At 39.9% G+C, this 18,512-nt stretch overlaps 1 protein-coding gene across 3 annotated transcripts in view; it reads left to right on the forward strand.

Moving 5' to 3' along the window:
* IQGAP1 (IQ motif containing GTPase activating protein 1) overlaps positions 1-18,512 on the forward strand; it is a 53,799-nt gene that overhangs the window by 23,034 nt on the left and 12,253 nt on the right. For all 3 annotated transcript variants that reach the window (XM_031587990.2, XM_031587991.2, XM_031587992.2), the window contains exons 16-33: positions 1,206-1,296; positions 2,451-2,618; positions 3,031-3,173; positions 3,512-3,682; positions 4,213-4,296; positions 4,402-4,473; positions 4,569-4,638; positions 5,887-6,095; positions 7,099-7,254; positions 7,407-7,570; positions 8,696-8,920; positions 10,681-10,821; positions 10,912-10,996; positions 13,196-13,428; positions 14,177-14,309; positions 14,664-14,766; positions 16,081-16,216; positions 18,073-18,160. In XM_031587990.2, coding sequence (XP_031443850.2) covers positions 1,206-1,296; positions 2,451-2,618; positions 3,031-3,173; positions 3,512-3,682; positions 4,213-4,296; positions 4,402-4,473; positions 4,569-4,638; positions 5,887-6,095; positions 7,099-7,254; positions 7,407-7,570; positions 8,696-8,920; positions 10,681-10,821; positions 10,912-10,996; positions 13,196-13,428; positions 14,177-14,309; positions 14,664-14,766; positions 16,081-16,216; positions 18,073-18,160 — 2,472 coding nt within the window. The remainder of the gene's footprint in view (positions 1-1,205; positions 1,297-2,450; positions 2,619-3,030; positions 3,174-3,511; positions 3,683-4,212; positions 4,297-4,401; positions 4,474-4,568; positions 4,639-5,886; positions 6,096-7,098; positions 7,255-7,406; positions 7,571-8,695; positions 8,921-10,680; positions 10,822-10,911; positions 10,997-13,195; positions 13,429-14,176; positions 14,310-14,663; positions 14,767-16,080; positions 16,217-18,072; positions 18,161-18,512) is intronic.

Raw genomic sequence — 18,512 nt, forward strand, 5'->3', positions numbered from 1 at the left:
TTACTGTTGTATATTCATATTTACCTCCAGTATATATAGTGCTTTTTGATTTGCTGGTACAGAAATCTGCAAACTTTTGTGGACAGGGACAAGAGCAGCCTGCTGTAGTGTTAGTTACCCATCAGTTTTTAGTTGCTGCTCATGTACATGCATTTCCACTTAATAAGTTTCCCTTAAGAACTCTTTTCAGCCTTGTACTGTGAAAGGACTTTTGTTAGTCTGTTTGTGTCCACCTAAGTGGAAAAAAGCTTTTCAGAAAAAGACCTAGGAGTGCTGGTAGGCAGGCACCAAAGTGAATGTGAGTCAGCAGTGTGCTTGTGCTGTCTGTAAGGCTTCAGTAGACTGGTGATCCTTCCACTTGGCATTGGTGAGGCTGCACCTGTACTGTGTCCAGTTCTGCCCTGCCCCCCCCAAACAGGAGGCATGAATGTACTGGAGGTAGGCCAGCGTAGGGCCACTGAGGTGCCTGAGGAACTGGAACACCTCTCCAGAGAGGAAAGCTGAGGGTGATGAGACTCTTCAGTCTAGAGATGAGAGGGCTTGGAGGGAATCTCTTCAGTGTATATGAAAACCTGGAAGTGAGGATGCAGTTGAGGATAAGAGGCATTGAGTACAAATTGGGGTTCAGGAGGTTCCATTTAGACATCAAGTAGCACTTTACAGTGGAGGTAATTGAGCAGTAGCAGAGGTTGACCAGAGAGGTACTGGAGTCTTTTCTTCGGAATTGTTCAAAAGCCATCTGGATATGGTCTGTCCTGGATAACGTGCTCTGGGTGTCCCTGCTTGAGCAAGGGGTTTGTACCAGATGAGCTCAGCGGTCCCTTTCAATCTTAAATTGTTCTGTGATTTTTTTTTTTGTGTTCCTTGGAAAGGCATATGCTATTTGCAAATATAGCTTTAGGACTAACCTAACCCACTAATCATGGTGTTGAGATGTCTTGATGTTTGTTTGAGTGATACCATTGATGAAATTTCTTGGTGGGAGTTCCTTTTCCTAAAAAGTGTTTTGGCCTGGTAATGCTGTAGTTGCTTCTGCTAGTAACAAATGCACGTTATGGCCTTGTGCTGAAATTGGCTAGAAAGATACTGAAATGCTTTGTATCCCTTGAAACTGCAATTGCTCAGAACTGGTGGTTTTATTTTGCACAACCAGTGACACTCTTTTCCTCATGCTGCGAATACTTTCCTCATCGTACTCTCTTCAGGACACTCAGGATGAAACAGCTGTGCTTTGGCTCGATGAAATTCAGGATGGGATTCAGAGGGCTAACAAGGACACTGAAGAGTCACAGAGATGTAAGTATTGTGGCAAATACTGTGATTCATTGCCGTTATCAACCAGATATTTGTTACCAAATGAAAGAATATGAGCAAGAAATGTAAACATGCAAAGGAAATTAAAATACAAATGTTTGCTTCAGGTAGGTGTAGATGTTTTTTTCTTTCAACAATGAATGTCACAGTCTTTAAATTTCAGTTTTTTATATCTTTCTGGAAAGATATGTCATTGTTTCAGTTGTGCTTGTGACTGTGTTACTTCATTGGCAGGGATACCTACTGAATCTCTGTCAAATTGTTTGACATTTGCGGATAATTATATCTGTCTGTGGTTGGGTAGTCAAGTGTGAAGATGTTCATGTGCACAGTTCTGGTACATCTTAGCTTTCATTTGTGTTGTACAGTTGTCTTAATTCTATGAAATATTTCTCAAACTATTTTTTTTTTTTTGAACTAAGTGCAGACAAAAATACATATCAGTGCAGTTGGCAGGTGGACTATGCCAAAGAACATTTGGTCAAAAGCAGGATTAAAGTATGTTTCTTTGAGCCTGAATAAGATCTTCAGATGCCCTTACCTATCCATATGTGAACAGACACTTACTCGGTGCTGAAAATGACTGTTGTGAACAAATCTTGTGTTTATTGCGTCAGTGAGATTCCTGTGGTCGATTTTGTACTGTGTTTGCAGCAGAGTTCTGGAGTAGCCCTAGGTTAGCTCTTTCCTCATCTTTATCTTGTTGATAAACTGTTCTTTGTTCAGGTTGCTGTTCTTGCTAGGAATGGTGCAGTCACTGGAAAGGTGCTTTTTGAGTCAATTGTCCGCTGTGACAGGACTCTGCAAGAAGAAACTGCCTTAACTACAGGTGTTGTCAGAGTACAGCTGAATGAATGGATAAAATGTTGTAGAGAAATACTGTCGATAAATCAGCACTATAGTAGGACTAAGAGAGCAAAAATTTATGTGCTGTCAGACACTGTACCATATACAGATGCACACTCTGTACTAAAAAGATTGTTGTACACCAAGTTGTCTTTTTTTAATCAGTATTTTTATATATAAATACAGTGAAGTATTTGTGTACACTTGCACATTGCCTTGCTGTCTTAAGTTTGTTGTGAGTCACTGAGCTCCTGACTGCCCAGGTAACCTGCCTCCTTGTGTTGTTGAAGTTTCCTTAGGAATTCTGGCCATTAATGAAGCAGTAGATCACGGAGATACCAGCCATACCCTGAGTGCCTTGCGCTCACCAGATGTGGGGCTGTATGGAGTCACTCCAGAATGTGCAGAGACGTACCAACGAGAGTTGGCAGAAGTCAAAAGGAGAAAAATGGCAACAGGTGAACCCCAAATAGCTAACTGTTAGTGCAGTAAATTCAAGATTATTGCCCATAGAATGGAAACCAGAGAGGGAAAAAAGCCTGTGAGGAGAAGTCTTGCATTATGGATATCTTGTTAGAATCTCATGTTATAGGAAACTGAGGCTGCCTTGTAAACTGAAGTCTTTATTAAAGGAAGGAAAAAAAAAAAAGGTAGGGGGGAAATTAAAAAGTTAACAGTGAAATATTCTCCACTTGTAGAATATATAGGTATTATATAGGCTTAGGTAGTTCTTGTGGTAGTTCATTGGAGTCTCAGGCATTCCTTCTATTGCTTGGAGGAAGGAGCCTCTACATGCATTTCCTTCTTGTACTGTTTGTACGTGAGGAAGATACACGTGTGCTTTCACTGTACCACCATTTCTGATTTTAGGAGGCAATGGCAGTGAATGGGTGAAACACTGGGTGAGAGGAGGCTATCATTATTATCATAACCTGAGGACCAAAGAGGGAGGATGGGATGAACCGGCTGAATTTGTGCAAAATGACACACAGCTGTCACGGGAGGAGATACAGGTAAAGTACATTCTCTTTTTCTCTTTAAGTTGAAGTTGCCACTATTTCGGGCCTTATTGCAACTTTAAGAGGTAGTGTTTCACCACAGTAGTAATGTTAACAAGCTTTGTAGCTTTTTTCACTGTTCATTGTCTACCTTTGCACGTCAACACCTCTTTGTCCAATTGTGGAAAATGTGTACACCTTTATCATCAGAACAAGACTGTGGTGTTGCTGTTTACCAAAAAGTAACTTGTAAGTTTCTCTTGAGCATAATACAGAAGCTGCTGTGTAACATCTCATTTTTGCATCTCTGTTTTCTCTTCATGGCTCTTCTTCCTACCATAACGCTAATCTAGAGCACTATATCTGGAGTCACGGCAGCATACAACCGAGAGCAGTTGTGGCTGGCCAATGAGAACCTGATTGTGAAGCTTCAGGCTTGTTGTCGAGGCTATCTTGTTCGTCAGGAATTCAACTCCAGAATGAGTTTTTTGAAGAAACAAGTTCCAGCCATTACTTGCATCCAGGTATGAAATCCCCTTAATTCCGTTTGAAACTTGTACTTGTCAGTTGCTCTCTCTGTGCACGCTTATTGACTGGTTTTGTTCAACTCAAACAATTGCCATGCACAATTATCTTCTCTTCATTTTGCAAATTGTTGAAAGGCATTTCCTTCTCCCTGAGAATCACTATATATGAATTACTTCCCTTCGTGTTCCCATTTGTCCGTGGATTTGGAGAATTGAAGACGGAATTGTGAAGTGGATGGTGAATTTGGTTGTTCAGTTAAACATTTGTTCTCTAGCTGTGTTTCTGGAGGCCCACGCTCTTCATGGGGGGTGGTGGTAAGTCCCTCACAATGACAGCTGGTGGTGAAAGAAATAGTTAAAGCTTCACTGCATATCTCTTATTGCATATATCTTGTAAGATGAGCATGTCTCTGTTACATTTTATTCAGCCAAAGGGAAGTGGAAACTGAGCAGCAGAAAGAAGCGTAGAATAGTAATTACTGCTCTTCAGTTTGAAAAGTGCCCCTTTCTCTTATATGTGTTTTCAGTCCCAGTGGCGTGGCTATAAACAGAGGAAGGCATATCAAATCCGTTTGGATTACTTACGAGCACACAAGGACCAAGTAGTGAAGGTAGCAAAGGCTCTCTGATTTTTTCTTTTTTTCTTGGTTAACATTTTAGTAGCAATATTTGTGGAAAAGTCTTTTATCTGACCTGCTTTGGGATTCTTTCCATAGATTCAGTCAATGACCAGAATGTATCAAGCCAGAAGGCGTTACAGAGATCGCCTGCAATATTTCAGAGACCACGTAAGAGATTGTTAAATGAATTCAGTATCTGACATTTTTTTTTTTTACTCTTCTCTTAACAAGTTGAAGTGGCTGGGTTTTCTTTTCAATTCTAGATAAATGATGTTATAAAAATTCAAGCTTTTATCCGAGCAAACAAAGCACGAGAAGACTACAAAACCCTCAGTAAGTATGGCCAAAAGAATAAAACTAATATGCTTTGAATCTCTATTTGCAAGAGAATACTGTTAGTGAGATCTGCAACATCAAGACAGTTATGAAGATCAGTTGGGATGAAGTGGTGCAAAGAGTAGGTAGGTAGTTAGATAGATAGGTGGCTGAAGGAAAAATTCCCTCTGGCCGAGGGAATGGAATGCACTGTCAGCAAGTTTGCTGATGACACAAAACTGGGAAGAGTGGCTGACACACCAAAAGGCTGTGCTACCTTCCAGTGAGACCTAGACAGGCTGGAGAGTTGGGTGGGGAGAAACTGAATGAAAAAGAACAAGGGCAGGTGTAGAGTCTTGCATCTGGGCAAGAGTAAGACCTGGGTACCCTGGGTGCCAGAATAGGTTGGGGACTGACCTGTTGGAGAGCACTGTAGGGGAAAGGGATCAGGGGGATCCTGGTGGACAGTAGGAGGACCATGAGCTAGCACTGTGTTCTTGTGGCCAAGAAGGCATCCTGGGGTGTATGAGAAGGAGTGGTTCCCCTCTACTCTGCCCTGATGAGTGGAGCATCTCCCTCATGAGGAAAGGCTGAGGAAGCTGGATCTCTTTAGCTTGGAGGAGACTGAGGGGTGACCTCATTAGTGTTTATAAATATGTGAAGGTCCTGAGTGTCAGGAGGATGAAGGCAAACTGTCCTCAGTGACATCCAATGATAGGACAAGGGGCAGCGTGTGCAAGTTGGAACATAGGAGGTTCCACATAAATAAGAGGAAAAACTTCTTCACTACAAGGGTAATAGAACGCTGGAATGGGCTGCCCAAAGAGGTTGTGGGATCTCCTTCTCTGGAGACATTCAGCATCTACCTGGACATGTTCCTGTGTGACCTAATTTAGGTGTTCCTGCTCCGGCAGGGGGATTGGACTAGATGATCTTTTGAGGTCCCTTCCAATTCCTGACACTCTGTAATTCTGTGAAAATGCTTTTCACGGTAGTACTTTTGTTGCTGAGAAATAGGAGCACAGATTTTGGGGTAAGTTCAGCAAGGTGGACTCCCCATAGCTGATACTTACTTTACTCTATAGCGTTGACTTCTGTCATAATTTATTCCATACAAGAAGTTCCAGATACTGTCAGAAGTTATTCAAGCACATTGGTGTTAATTTTATCCTGGGCTGGCTGCTGCTTGACATGCTATCTATACAGAGATAACACACGCATTAATTTGTGTTTCCTGTCCTCTAATGTCTTGTCACTTATTTTTAGTTAATGCTGAAAACCCACCTATGGCTGTGGTTCGGAAATTTGTTCACTTGCTCGATCAGAGTGACCAAGATTTTCAGGAGGAGCTTGAGCTAATGAAACTGCGTGAGGAAGTTGTAACCTTGATCCGATCTAATCAACAGCTTGAAAATGACCTCAATCTCATGGACATCAAGATTGGACTGCTAGTGAAAAACAAAATTACACTGCAGGTAGGAAATGTACTGCTGGGAGACCAACAGAGTGAATTGAGACCAATGGTAATTAGCACGAGGAGCTCCTGACCCTGGATCTCAGTTATTCAGATTCAGTGGAAAATATTTCACCCAGACTTAGAGGTTTTCCTCCCAGTAAGTTCTTAACTGTTCCACTTATTATTATGTATCCCTAGAAAGATGACTGCAGAAGAAACATCAAGACTTCAAGCGTTTTTAAAAACAACACCAGAAAAGAACCCACTCTGGACCAAGGGAAAGCAATAGATTGTATGCTTGAAGGCTTTGAGAACTGTTTGGCTGTTTACTTGTGGTTACATTAGTCACGAACTTGCACACCTTAATTTCTCACATTCTGCATGCTGTATCAGAGGGGAGGGGTGATTTTAGAGCAGGAAATGTACTCAGGCCGCTTGGTGTTTGTTGGCTGATGGAAGCCCCCTCTGTCACTTTGCTAACGATTGATTTCACAAAAGAACAACAACATTGCTAATACAGCAGTGCCTTTTTCTTTTTTCAAGCTGAAGTTCTGGTCACCTTTTCCTTTGGTCCTGAATAGCGTGGCGCTAGGCTTGACCTTGTATAAAACCTGAACCATGGCAGTAAAGTCAGTACCAAAGAAGGCTCCAACTCTTGTGCTGATGCTGGCAGCAAAAAGTATCATCGTTATCAGAGTATGTGGAGGCAGTGAGTCAGCAAAATAGAAAACAGGGGTTGGGGCTTCAAGCACAGAAAGAAAGGCATTTTCAGGCATCTTCAGGACGCTACCAGCTCTGATAGTAATCCCTACTCAAAGCAATTAGTCCTTCTAGGTCCTCAACAATCTCAGGAATTGGGGACAAAACAGAAATCACTGCTATAACAGATAATGTTTCACTTCGTTATCTCCTGATGAACCTTGACTGCCTTATCCACATATAAGAAAGCGGTAGCATGTGCAACTTCTTCCAATATTGCACGTTATTTAAATGTGGAATCGGTCCCTCTCTGTTCTATGCAGGATGTCGTTTCTCATAGCAAAAAGCTTACCAAGAAGAACAAGGAACAACTCTCTGACATGATGATGCTGAACAAGCAAAAGGGAGGTTTGAAAGCTTTGAGCAAAGAGAAGAGAGAAAAGCTGGAAGCCTATCAGCATCTTTTCTACTTACTTCAGGTATGCAGCTTTTCATTCACTCCTCTTGCCATAGATGCTTACATGTATTGGAACAGTCTGTACTTATGCACTGCAGTGTTGAGGCACTGTTGTTCTTTGTGGCATTGGCTTTTGTGGACACATGCACTAAGTAATATTTCTTCTTGTTTTAGACTAACCCAACATACTTGGCCAAGCTGATTTTTCAGATGCCTCAAAACAAATCCACAAAGTTCATGGATTCAGTCATCTTCACGCTGTATAACTATGCGTCCAATCAGAGAGAGGAATATCTGTTGTTGCGGCTTTTCCAAACAGCATTGCAGGAAGAGATCAAGTATGTTGTAGCATAGGACACAGCCTTGCTGTTGCCTCAGTTTGGACCGCTGCTAAAATTGAAGCTGTTCTCGTGTGATGTCCCGTGCTAATTTGGAGATAATGCTAAACTGTCTCTGCATTCTGCTGTTTCACGTTAGTCCTTTCTGTAACCTGAAATGGAAGAATTAACTTTGTTCTTTAGGGTTTAAGCCATTTTTCTTTAGCCCATGCTTTGTTGCTCAGAGAGGCACTATTTTTGATCTCATGCTGTGCTTTCCTAAAATTCAGTCCAATCTAAATTCTCTGCTGTCTAGTAACAAGGACTTCAAACAGACTGCAAGCTTGGGCTTTACAGGCCAGAGGTGGAGCTAACGCAGAGGGGACTGTATTTTCAAAAACTGATGAGGAGGCTGAAAATCAGATACTGTATAGTTTGACTTTTTTACTGGCTGTCAGACTTAAGGATTCTGGCTGTCTGTAGGCATTTTTTAGTTGATTGGCCCTTAGGAGTTTGGTATTTATGACTTTAGTTCTGGATGATACAGAGCTGCACAACTTGCTAAGAAGACCAAATACATATAATGTTGGAGGTGATCATGCATTTTTTGATGCTTTTAAGTATGAGGATGGTATGTGCCCTCAAACAGATAACATCTAAAATATTTGTTCACTTATTATTATTTTTTCTTGGAGTAGTAGTTCAGGAAAATGCATGTATATGCTTTATTCTCTGCTGCTGGATTTCCCATAGCTGTATACTATGAATGGCTTTTGTTGTTGATTGCTTACTTGCTTATTTTAAATACTGAAAGAAAATAGTTCTTCTGCCTATGTAGAACTCCCTTTGTTTCCTTTGTATTTTTGAGTTGTGTACTCTTGAACAGAACGTACAACTGGATCTACATTCACTGTTACAAGAGGTGTCTACAGGCAAATTGTGCTGGATTTCCAAGTGGAGGCCGTAATGCTCATTGCCTCCTGCATTCTCATGTAGTGCTGTATGTTACTGCTGTATTGAGATTTTATTACCAATCCATTATCTGTTCCCCAGGGGTGACACTGAGAAGCAACCTTGTGATTCTATGATTCTGTGTCTAATGGTGACTTAAGCATACCTCATACTTCATATTGATTCTTCCTTCAGATCAAAAGTAGACCAAATCCATGAAATTGTGACTGGGAATCCTACTGTCATTAAAATGGTTGTAAGTTTCAACCGTGGTGCCCGTGGTCAGAACGCACTGAGGCAGATCTTGGCACCAGTTGTGAAGGAAATAATTGACGACAAATCACTCAACATCAAAACTGATCCAGTGGATATTTACAAGTCCTGGGTTAACCAGATGGAATCTCAGACTGGTGAGGCCAGGTATGGAAGCTGTTACTACGTTTTTTTTCTGAAAGTTGCTCAGCTGCTTTGCATTGCTCTGTTAATCATTCCAGACCATCCTTGGATTCATTGCATGCCTCTGTCCAACTGATACCAGTTTTTTTCCATCCATTCGAGATGGCTTTCTTCTGAAAGGTATAAAGAATCATCTTGCGACAGGGGTGTTGAGACTATTAGAAGTGATTCTCATTAGGACATAGGCCAAAAAAAACATTTCTTCTGTATTAACTCATAGATATGGATAATTATTGATTTGTCTTCTAAGCTGGAAGATATCATGTGGAGAGAAAGTACCCAGGGATCAGATGTCAAACTTTGTTCAGTCTTTTTCCATTTTGTGTGTAGGTAGGACATAGGTTTTATTTGCAAGAGAACAAAACCTGGAGAATAAGCATAACATTGCAGTTTCTTTTGGTCCTAATATCTTCCTAACCTTAATACTTCAACCCTCTCTTTATTCCAGGTAATAAAGTCTTCCATTTTTTCTTCTAGAAAGGGCTTGTTTTTCCTGGTTTTCCTTTTATCACTGTTGTTAACTTACAGAAGCTTTTCTTATTGCCCTTAATATCGCTGTCCAGATTCAATTAGATCAGGGCTTTGCCTTTCCTAATGCTATCCCTGGCTTCTCAGACATTTTCTCTATGTTACTCCCGGGCTTGCTGTTCTTATGTCTGTAGTCTTTCTTGTTGTGTTTAAGTCTGCAGGCCGCCTAGCATTTTTGCCTGACCTCCACTTTGTTGGTATGCATTGCTACTGCGTTTGTAGGAGATGGTCCTTGAATATCAACTAGTGTTCTGGGGCCCTTATTCCTTCCAAGGCTTTATCCTGCATTACTCTACTCTACTCTACCAAGCAAATCTCTGAAGGAGTTGCACTGGAACAGGTTGCCCAAGGAGGTTGTGGATGCCCCGTCCCTGGAGGCATTCGAGGCCAGGCTGGATGTGGCTCTGGACAGCCTGGTCTGCTGGTTGGTGAACCTGCACATAGCAGGGGGTTGGTACTGGATGAGCATTGTGCTCCTTCTCAACACAGGCCATGCTATGATTCTGTGAACATGCAGCTATTCCTGTCTGCCCATTAGAAGGTTTCATCCACTTGGTCATCCTGGTTGGTTGGCCTGTAGATCCCCTGCTATATCATCTGTCCCTGTCCTCCCTTTAATCTGCATCTATAAACTCTTGATTGGCTCCCCATCTGTCCCCAGTCAGAGTTCTGTGTGCTTCATCCTGTGTTTCTTCCAGTGCTTGATGTTCGCCAGATTTTGAGGATTCCGTTGTTGGTTGTTTTTGTTTTGTTTTTAACATACTTCAAAGGAAGTGGGGGAAAAAAAATCAATGAAGTAAAAGATAACTCTCTTGATGCAGCACACTGCATGAGTTACTATCTTAACATTGAAATGTGCAGCTTATGTTTTCACTGATTTATTTGCGATCTGAGGTACTACTACATATCACAGATGACGCTACTTTACTCTAGAGAGCGTGTCTGCATGTGGTACAAAAAGATACAGTTTTGAGTTAGTTGGGCCATTTTTCTCAGTGACTGTTGCAGATGCAGCAGAGGACGCGAGAAGTCCTTCACTCTTTCAGTGCTAGAATTCTAATTAAAGTTAACGTGCAGCTCTTTGCAGCCAGGTGAACGTGGGCTTGTTTCTGTGTCAAGCTAAAAGTTCTGCCTGGCACTGATAAAGTATGTTAGGATAAGGAGTACTCACCTTCACATTTGACTTTTTCAAATAGCAAATTGCCATACGATGTTACACCTGAACAAGCTCTTAATCATGATGAGGTGAGGACACGCCTGGATGCCTCAATCAGAAATATGAAGACAGTGACAGACAAGTTCCTGACTGCTATCATTGGTTCAGTTGACAAAATCCCGTAAGTTTGGTGTGTCACTGCGTTATCCTGTAGAAGTTAACAGTGGTTCATCCTTGACAAAGTCTCACTTGTCTTTTATTTCCTTCGAAGTTATGGAATGCGTTTCATCGCCAAGGTACTGAAAGACTCCCTGCATGACAAGTTTCCTGATGCTGGCGAGGATGAGCTTCTGAAGGTAAGGAGCTGAATAGCTCTGTGAATAATCGTCAGCCATGTTGACTGTAGCAAATGCATCTCAGTATTCTTTCTTTGGTGTACGTGTGCAGAGAAGTTTAAGTAGACTTAGGTTATTTGTTGTTATGGGTATAAAGTACTTTGCATTGTGCTTTGGATTGCTAGGTAGTTATGTCAAATGAGATACAGTACAGCGTTCAGAAGAAGTCACCCTGTTGCTTTTCCTTTTGCTTTTAATATCTTGGGCATCGTGCCCTCTAGGTTTCTTGACTTTGGGATACTCTTGCTGCTGAATAGCATACCTTGGTTTTGCTGGTATTTTCTGAGTCAGTTGCTCTTTTCTTAAAGAGACAATGCCAAGTTAAAAGGTCTGTGTGCAAAACTCTAATATTCTCACTTCCCTTAAAATATTCTAGGGTATTACAGTAACTGCAACAGAGTATATAGTGTCATTTTTCACGTGCAGGCAGTTTTGTATTGTACATTTCAGTACATTTGGAGAACTAAAAGGATTTTAGTAGTAAATGCTTCCAAATGAGCCTAGCATTGTGGCTTTCATTGAAATTGTCCTGGCTTTTTGTTATTTTAAAGTTCTTTGACTGCGAGTGCTCTTCTTATTAATAAAACAAAGATTGGATTTTGCAATACTTGACACAGTCTCTTTAAGCTTTTCTGTCTCTGCTTCATTACAAAATAATTACCAATCTGAATGCTGTTTTCTTCTCTCTTCTAGTTCTGTGCTTTCCCATTCTGAGGCATCGATTCTTTCTGTGCAGGTGAATTCATTTTTCCCATCTGTAAATTTAGGTGGAAAGCTGCAGTTTTTATTAATCTTCGTGGAAACAATGTCATGGTCCATGCCAAACTCAGAACTGCAGCTGTGTGCAGTGACTGCCTGTAGATTTATTAGGGCCTAAAACTACTCGTATGATGTACTGTTCTTGTCTTCCTACTACAAGTTTTAATATTATTAATATGATTTCTCTCACAAATGTATTTCTTATGACTGGTAGTGAACAGTTTTGACTGTTGTGATCATGTGACGGAATCTGGGATAGTACAGCAAGAGCTGGCATGAAACAGTTGTCAAAACCATGACCTCTCTGAAATTTCTGGGACAACCTAGCAATGGCTGAGCTCTTTCTTTCTGTTTTCACCATTTCTTCACACCTCTGATGTCTTCTGTGCATTCAAATCACATGTGAAGCAGGAGAAGCCAAGATTCTGTGACTTGGCTCTCCATAAATTGATGTGAAACACCAGAAGATACTGAAGTATGTGATGTGGGAACTTTTGCTGTATGTCAGCGTGCTGGGCAAATTCCTTTTTATTGTGGGAATTACTGCAGGCAAAATATCAAATACAGGTTAGAAGTATATGTATGAGCGCATGGATAACGTGACGTCTTTATCTTTGGTGCCTCAGAGTTCATTGCTGCTCACTTAGCTAGGTAAATTGGACTTTTTTGAAATGTCAAATACCACTCATCTTCTGTACTTCTGAGTTTCTTACTTCTGGATTAAATGTTTGAGTTGCTCTCAGTTGTTTTTAATTGGGGATCTGTAGCTAAAAATGTTGCTGGTTTATCAAAGAGGTATTCTGAAAGAGAGAAAAGGGCTTTGGAAAAGGGGGAAAGTAGCTGCTGTTTTCTCAACTTAGCTCTTGATTTACCATGCTTCACCATTTTTGCTTTGTTGGAGATGGTGGTCAATTCTGCACGCTTGTTAAGAATTAGCTCATATCTCTTAATGAGACTGCAATACCAGGTTTCTCTGTACTGTAGTTGTTCTGCCTTCTGTTAGACTAAATTATGTTTAATTCTCGTAGTAATTTTTACGTTTGTATGAGTAATTCTTTGGTAACTTTTAAAAATATATAGACAAGTAATACTAAAAGTTAGATTTGAAAATCTTTGTGCATAGGAATATCTGCAGTTGTGTTGTTCTGGAACTAGTTGTGCTCAGTCTTACCGCTTTTGTGTTGACAGGTTGTGTATTTATTTAGTGTATTTACATATATTTAGTTTAACACTGTAGATTCTTTGGGATAGCATGTGCTTGCATATGGCAGCACAGTAGATCCTGCGTAGACCCACAGTTAACAAGAAAGTAATTTGTCAGAACTCAGTTTCAGTAAAACTCAGTGGAAGTCTGTACCATTGCTTTTTCATGTGTTTTTTTCTCTCATCAACTTTTCCTAGATTGTTGGCAACTTACTCTATTATCGCTACATGAATCCAGCCATTGTTGCACCGGATGCATTTGACATAATTGATCTTTCAGCTGGAGGGCAGCTGACCACAGATCAACGAAGAAACCTTGGTTCTATTGCAAAGATGCTGCAGCATGCTGCATCCAATAAGATGTTCATGGGAGACAATGCACATCTAAGCATCATTAATGAATACTTGTCACAGTCATACCAGAAATTCAGGTAGAAGACTTCAGCTGATTATGTTGAGGAGTTTGGCAGAGGATACTGTTGCAAACAAAAAGGAATGATGAATTTTAAATACAATAAATTCCATCTCTGTGAAATAGGAAGTCTGTTGAAAATGAGAGATTGCACTTCAGGCTTCCATAAGCATTGATAATAATGACGTATAAAATGTGTACCTGGAACTTATGAAGTATATATAGTATATTAATGAGCTGGTCAAAACACTTGGCTTTGCCATGCAAGCCTCCAGAGTAAAGGTTGTTTTTCTATGTGTTTATTATAATATTCTGGCCATTGAAAACTAGAGTGGGCATATGTTCTTTCTTATATGAACCCTAGTTCTCTATATGCAAAGTACATGGCACTTTGGATTAAAACAGACTGGAATTTAGTTGTTTGTATGATAAGATGACTCTTGAACAAAGAGCTTATTTATATCTTTCATCTTTTGGAAGAAAAAAAACTGGAAATGGCTGGGAGTGAGGATTATTATTGCAGCTAAGACAGAAGGATGGGTGCACAAGGTCATTCAGTCCATAGACCTGTCCTGCAGATGCTTACAATGAGCTGATGCTGACATGGCCAGTAATAATAACTGAATCTTCTAGATTGCTTTTGATGTGATAAGCTATAGCTTGTCCAGTTGTAGTATGCTTGGGAACCATAGTTTAAAGAAGAATAACTTCTGGTATGCTGATTAACTTTCTCCTTTTTCTTTCCTTTTTTTTTTTTTTTTTTTAAGACGCTTTTTTCAGGTTGCTTGTGAGGTTCCTGAATTGCAGGATAAATTCAATATTGATGAATATTCTGACTTGGTGACTCTCACTAAGCCAGTTATTTATATTTCTATTGGTGAAATCATCAATACACACACTGTAAGTATACATCAGTCACAGTTGCTCCTTCTTAAGTAGTTCTTACACAGAAAATGCTGCTTCTGTTGAAACCTAAAGTAGCCAGATCTAAAAGTGATAGATTTCATTCGACTGCAGAGTGCAAGAGCTTGTAAGTTTTTAGAATTTGGTAAGTTGCTAGTGTTTTAAGCTTATTTTGGAAGTGTCTGAGTATATGCTAATGGTACAACTTTCAGCCGTGATATTGCAGCTTTAGAGTTCAGTGAAGTTAAGATTTTTTTTTTTTCTAAAAGATACCAGCATAAAGGAATATAATTTCAATGTGAACAAAAGGATTTATGAATAACAACACAACTTATTCTTCTGTTCATTTAGCTGCTCTTAGACCATCAAGATGCAATTGCGCCTGAGCATAATGATCCAATTCATGAATTGCTGGATGATCTTGGAGAAGTTCCTTCAATTGAGTCCTTAATAGGTGATCTGTTTTACTTCAGAATTATGTAGTATTACCTTAGATGATTTGAAGTATAGTGAAGAAACTATCAAAGGAATAATCAATGGCCATTTGGAAGTTGGTGCTCTAAAAAAGCAGCGTATTTGTTCCAGTTTATTCTTCTGACCTTAGAACTTGTTATCCTGTGGAAAAAAAATATGCCTGGCTTCTTTTCTTGTCTCCAAACACCTTATGTCACACCACTTCTGTTTCTAGAAGATGAACAGAGATTTTGAAATGTATTCTTTGTTTCCTTGTGTTGGAGCCGTTTCTTTGTGCATCCTAGCATATTTGCAAAGGTCTATCCACTGTCTCGAGATCTGTGTTCCTTAAGAGTTTAGTAGTAAGTATATTAAGTGGCACACGTCACACAGGAGCAGTGCAATTTTTGACATATGGAACTTTTTTCCCTCCTTTTGGGTGTACCCATTAGTGAATATCTGATAAAGGACCAATAGGGGCAGGAAAAAAAATATCTTTTTGAGTTGGAGGGAGGAAGGATCTAACTTCACTGTTACTAATCCATGGAAGTTTTCTAGGAACGGAATCTTAAGTCAAAGTTTAGTGCTTCACCATATACAAAATGAAAAAGTTGCACAAGTCTGCCTCTCTTCGGTTTCTGTATTACTGCTGTTGCAAGCATGAAATCTAGTCTGCAGGTCTTGGGGGATGGATGGATGGATGGACGCAGCTTTCAAGTGAATGCTTTGACATCAAAATAGTTACCTTGGTGTTGCTCCTTAAGAAAAGTAAGAACTTTTTAAAGGAATGATTGCTGTCGTGTTTTCTGAGTGCACACAGAGAGCAAAGTGTTATGTGAGAGAGCCTAGCAACTGTTCTGATGAGAATTCAGCTACAGTTGGAACAGGAAAAAATCCTTTTGACAGGATGGCTTTGTTAGAAGAATTACAAGGTTGGTCACTAAGAGGCAATTTTTAGATTGGAAAATTCATTCTATTGAAAACATGGACAGAAAGGCACACTGATACTTTAGTTTATCAGATATTATTGGCAGGCCAGCTTTTCTTTTTGAGAGAAAGATGTTGAGTGACGGTGTGGAATAGACATAAACATGTGGTGCTGTCTGGTGTGTGAATAGTCTCAATTTTGTAGGAAAAAAAAAAGTCTGGTATGTTCAAGATGTTTTTAAAAGCTCTCACTGGCATATGACAAATTTGACTATAAATGGTGTAGTTTTTCTGTGTTCTGTTACATAAGGAAAAAAAATACAGAGCTGTAGCAATCAAGAATGTAAAGAACATGAGGTAATCTGTAAAATCTTTTTCCACTTGACAGGCGAAGGGTCTGGCAACATTAATGACCCGAACAGGGAGATGCTAGCAAAGACAGAGGTTTCTCTCACACTCACTAATAAGTTTGATGTTCCTGGTGATGAAAATGCAGAGATGGATGCTAGGACAATTCTGCTGAAGTAAGTGAGAGATAAACTACCTGGTTGTATTTGTTAAGAGAAGAGGGAGAGTAGAACCTGGATTTTCACGCTGTTCTGTTTTTGAAAGTAGGAGAACTGACGTTTAAATACTGTGACTCAATACATAGAGTCACATTGAGTCATACTGGTACTGTGACTCAAAATACATTGAGGTTGTAGCCATTTCTTTTAAATGCTGTAGCTGTTAAATTTGTGCTTGCTAGTTTTTTGTCAATGAAGAATTTGTGACTCTTTAAAAGTGTATCTGTGATGATTCTGGAGGAGAAAAATTACCAGAAAAGAAAATACTGTCAGTGTGAGCAAGTCTGACGGCAGCAGTTAAATTTATTTTCATGTGGGATGATTTGTTAGGATTATTGTAAATAACCCGTAGCATTCATCACAATTTAGTTTTAACTCTGAAATCTATTGATGTAAAATTAAGACGTAGTCCTATTTGTGATGCCTAAACAGTGCCCAGTGCAAATACTTTGAATAGAATACATGTAACATGGGGAAATTCCATGAGTAACTGTGTCTAGCATACGTGATGCTGTACTGCTAAAAATTGCTAGCTCTTAGAGAGCCAACTGATTTATTTACTCTATGAGCAGAATGTGTCTGCTTCCCTAACAGGGATACAGGAGACAATGATGGTAATTTATGATACTCTTCCTGTAGCTTTTTCCCTGCTGTGGGAAATACCTCCTGGTTCCCACCTTTCCTTGGTTTACGATGCATTTCTGTTCCCTCTGCACTCTATGTCCCCCAAGCTTGACTGAGATAAATAGCTTTTTGGGTAATAATGTTAACCTGATGGTTAACCTGATGTAAAGAGTGCAAGGGACAGTCGGTGATTTTGTTGTTGTTAGACTCTTTTTGTCTGGGAGAGCTTGGTACTAATACTGACTTTTGGCCACTTCTAAGCAAGTCCCTCTTGCTGGGGTGCAGAGAGAGCAGCTACCTGATGTTGTTACGTATTCACATGCTCTGATGCACTCTTGCTCTGATGTCAGGTGGCTTAGCTGAGAGATCACGAGGTCAGCTTACACTTGTCCTAGATGGAGCAATGATCTCTCAGAAGAAAATGGTATATCTAAAAATATTTTTACACTGAGTTGCTTGAAATATATGCTAGTATTGCCCTACCCTCCAGAAGAAGGTGACACTGATTTCAAAAGCATTTACCAGATGTACCTGAAATCACCTAAGATGTGGATGGTGAGGAGGGTGTCGATGCAATTTGTTACGCCAGAAATAATTCTAGCTTGATTGAAAAGTATTGAAGGCACACTTTAGTGTTGTCATCTGGCTCAGGGGCCCAGTTGCCTCAGACTGAACACTGGCTATGTAATTGAGCCACAGATCTTGATTCTGAATGACCCTATTTGTCACTGGATTGGAAGCAGATACCTACTTTGGCTAAGTTAGTGTACATGTAAGAAAGTGGCCCACTTCATTTGTTTATTTTTTAACACCTGTTAAAAAGCATTAAAGTGTACTTTGAATGGATAACATTAGACTTTTTCTGGCTGTGTGAAATTGCTGTTGCTGCTAACTGCTTTGTCTTTTACCTCAGAATTTGAGGCGTCCAGGTGGTAGTACTGAGACAGCCTTAATATATATGGGGGTGAAGTTCTAACTTTTTTAGAAGGTGTTAGGGAGCAATGCTGTGTACTGTATAGATGCGTCTTTTAGGGAATCAGTTTCTGATAAAAGGGTGTTAAAAAAGTGAATTAGTTCTTGGAGCTCTGGTCTCAATTAAAATCAGAAACACTGCTATTATTGCAGAATAGCAATATTGAAGGTCTCTTGGCTTAAATTTTTACCTCCTATTCTACATGGTTTTTCTGCAGCACAAAACGTTTAATTGTTGATGTAATCCGCTTCCAACCTGGGGAGACGCTGACTGAAATCTTGGACACTTCAGCTACTTCAGAGCAAGTATGAAGAATTTTTTTCTGTGTTCTTTTTAGATTGAGAATTTGTTTTTTATCTAGATGCGTGTGCGTATACTTGGGAATCTGCATTATATAGCATAGTGAAGCTGTCTCCACTGGTTTTGGAGCTGCACGTAGCACAAAGGATGAGGGGATATAATGGAAATAGAGTGCATGTGAATCTAGCTCTTTGATAGCTATTAGAAAATGCTTATTTAGAAGACTGTTTTAAACAGTAGGTGGGTGTCTGCCAGTTCCTGTACATAGTATGTTTTCATCCAGTGTATTCGTAAGTCAGTTCTGGAATGACTGAGCAAAATTCTCTGTCTGGTTATGCTGGAGGTCAGATGATCTTC

Source organism: Phasianus colchicus, chromosome 12 (assembly GCF_987193195.1).
Source record: "Phasianus colchicus chromosome 12, bPhaCol1.hap1.1, whole genome shotgun sequence".
NCBI classification, from domain to species: Eukaryota; Metazoa; Chordata; class Aves; order Galliformes; family Phasianidae; genus Phasianus; species Phasianus colchicus.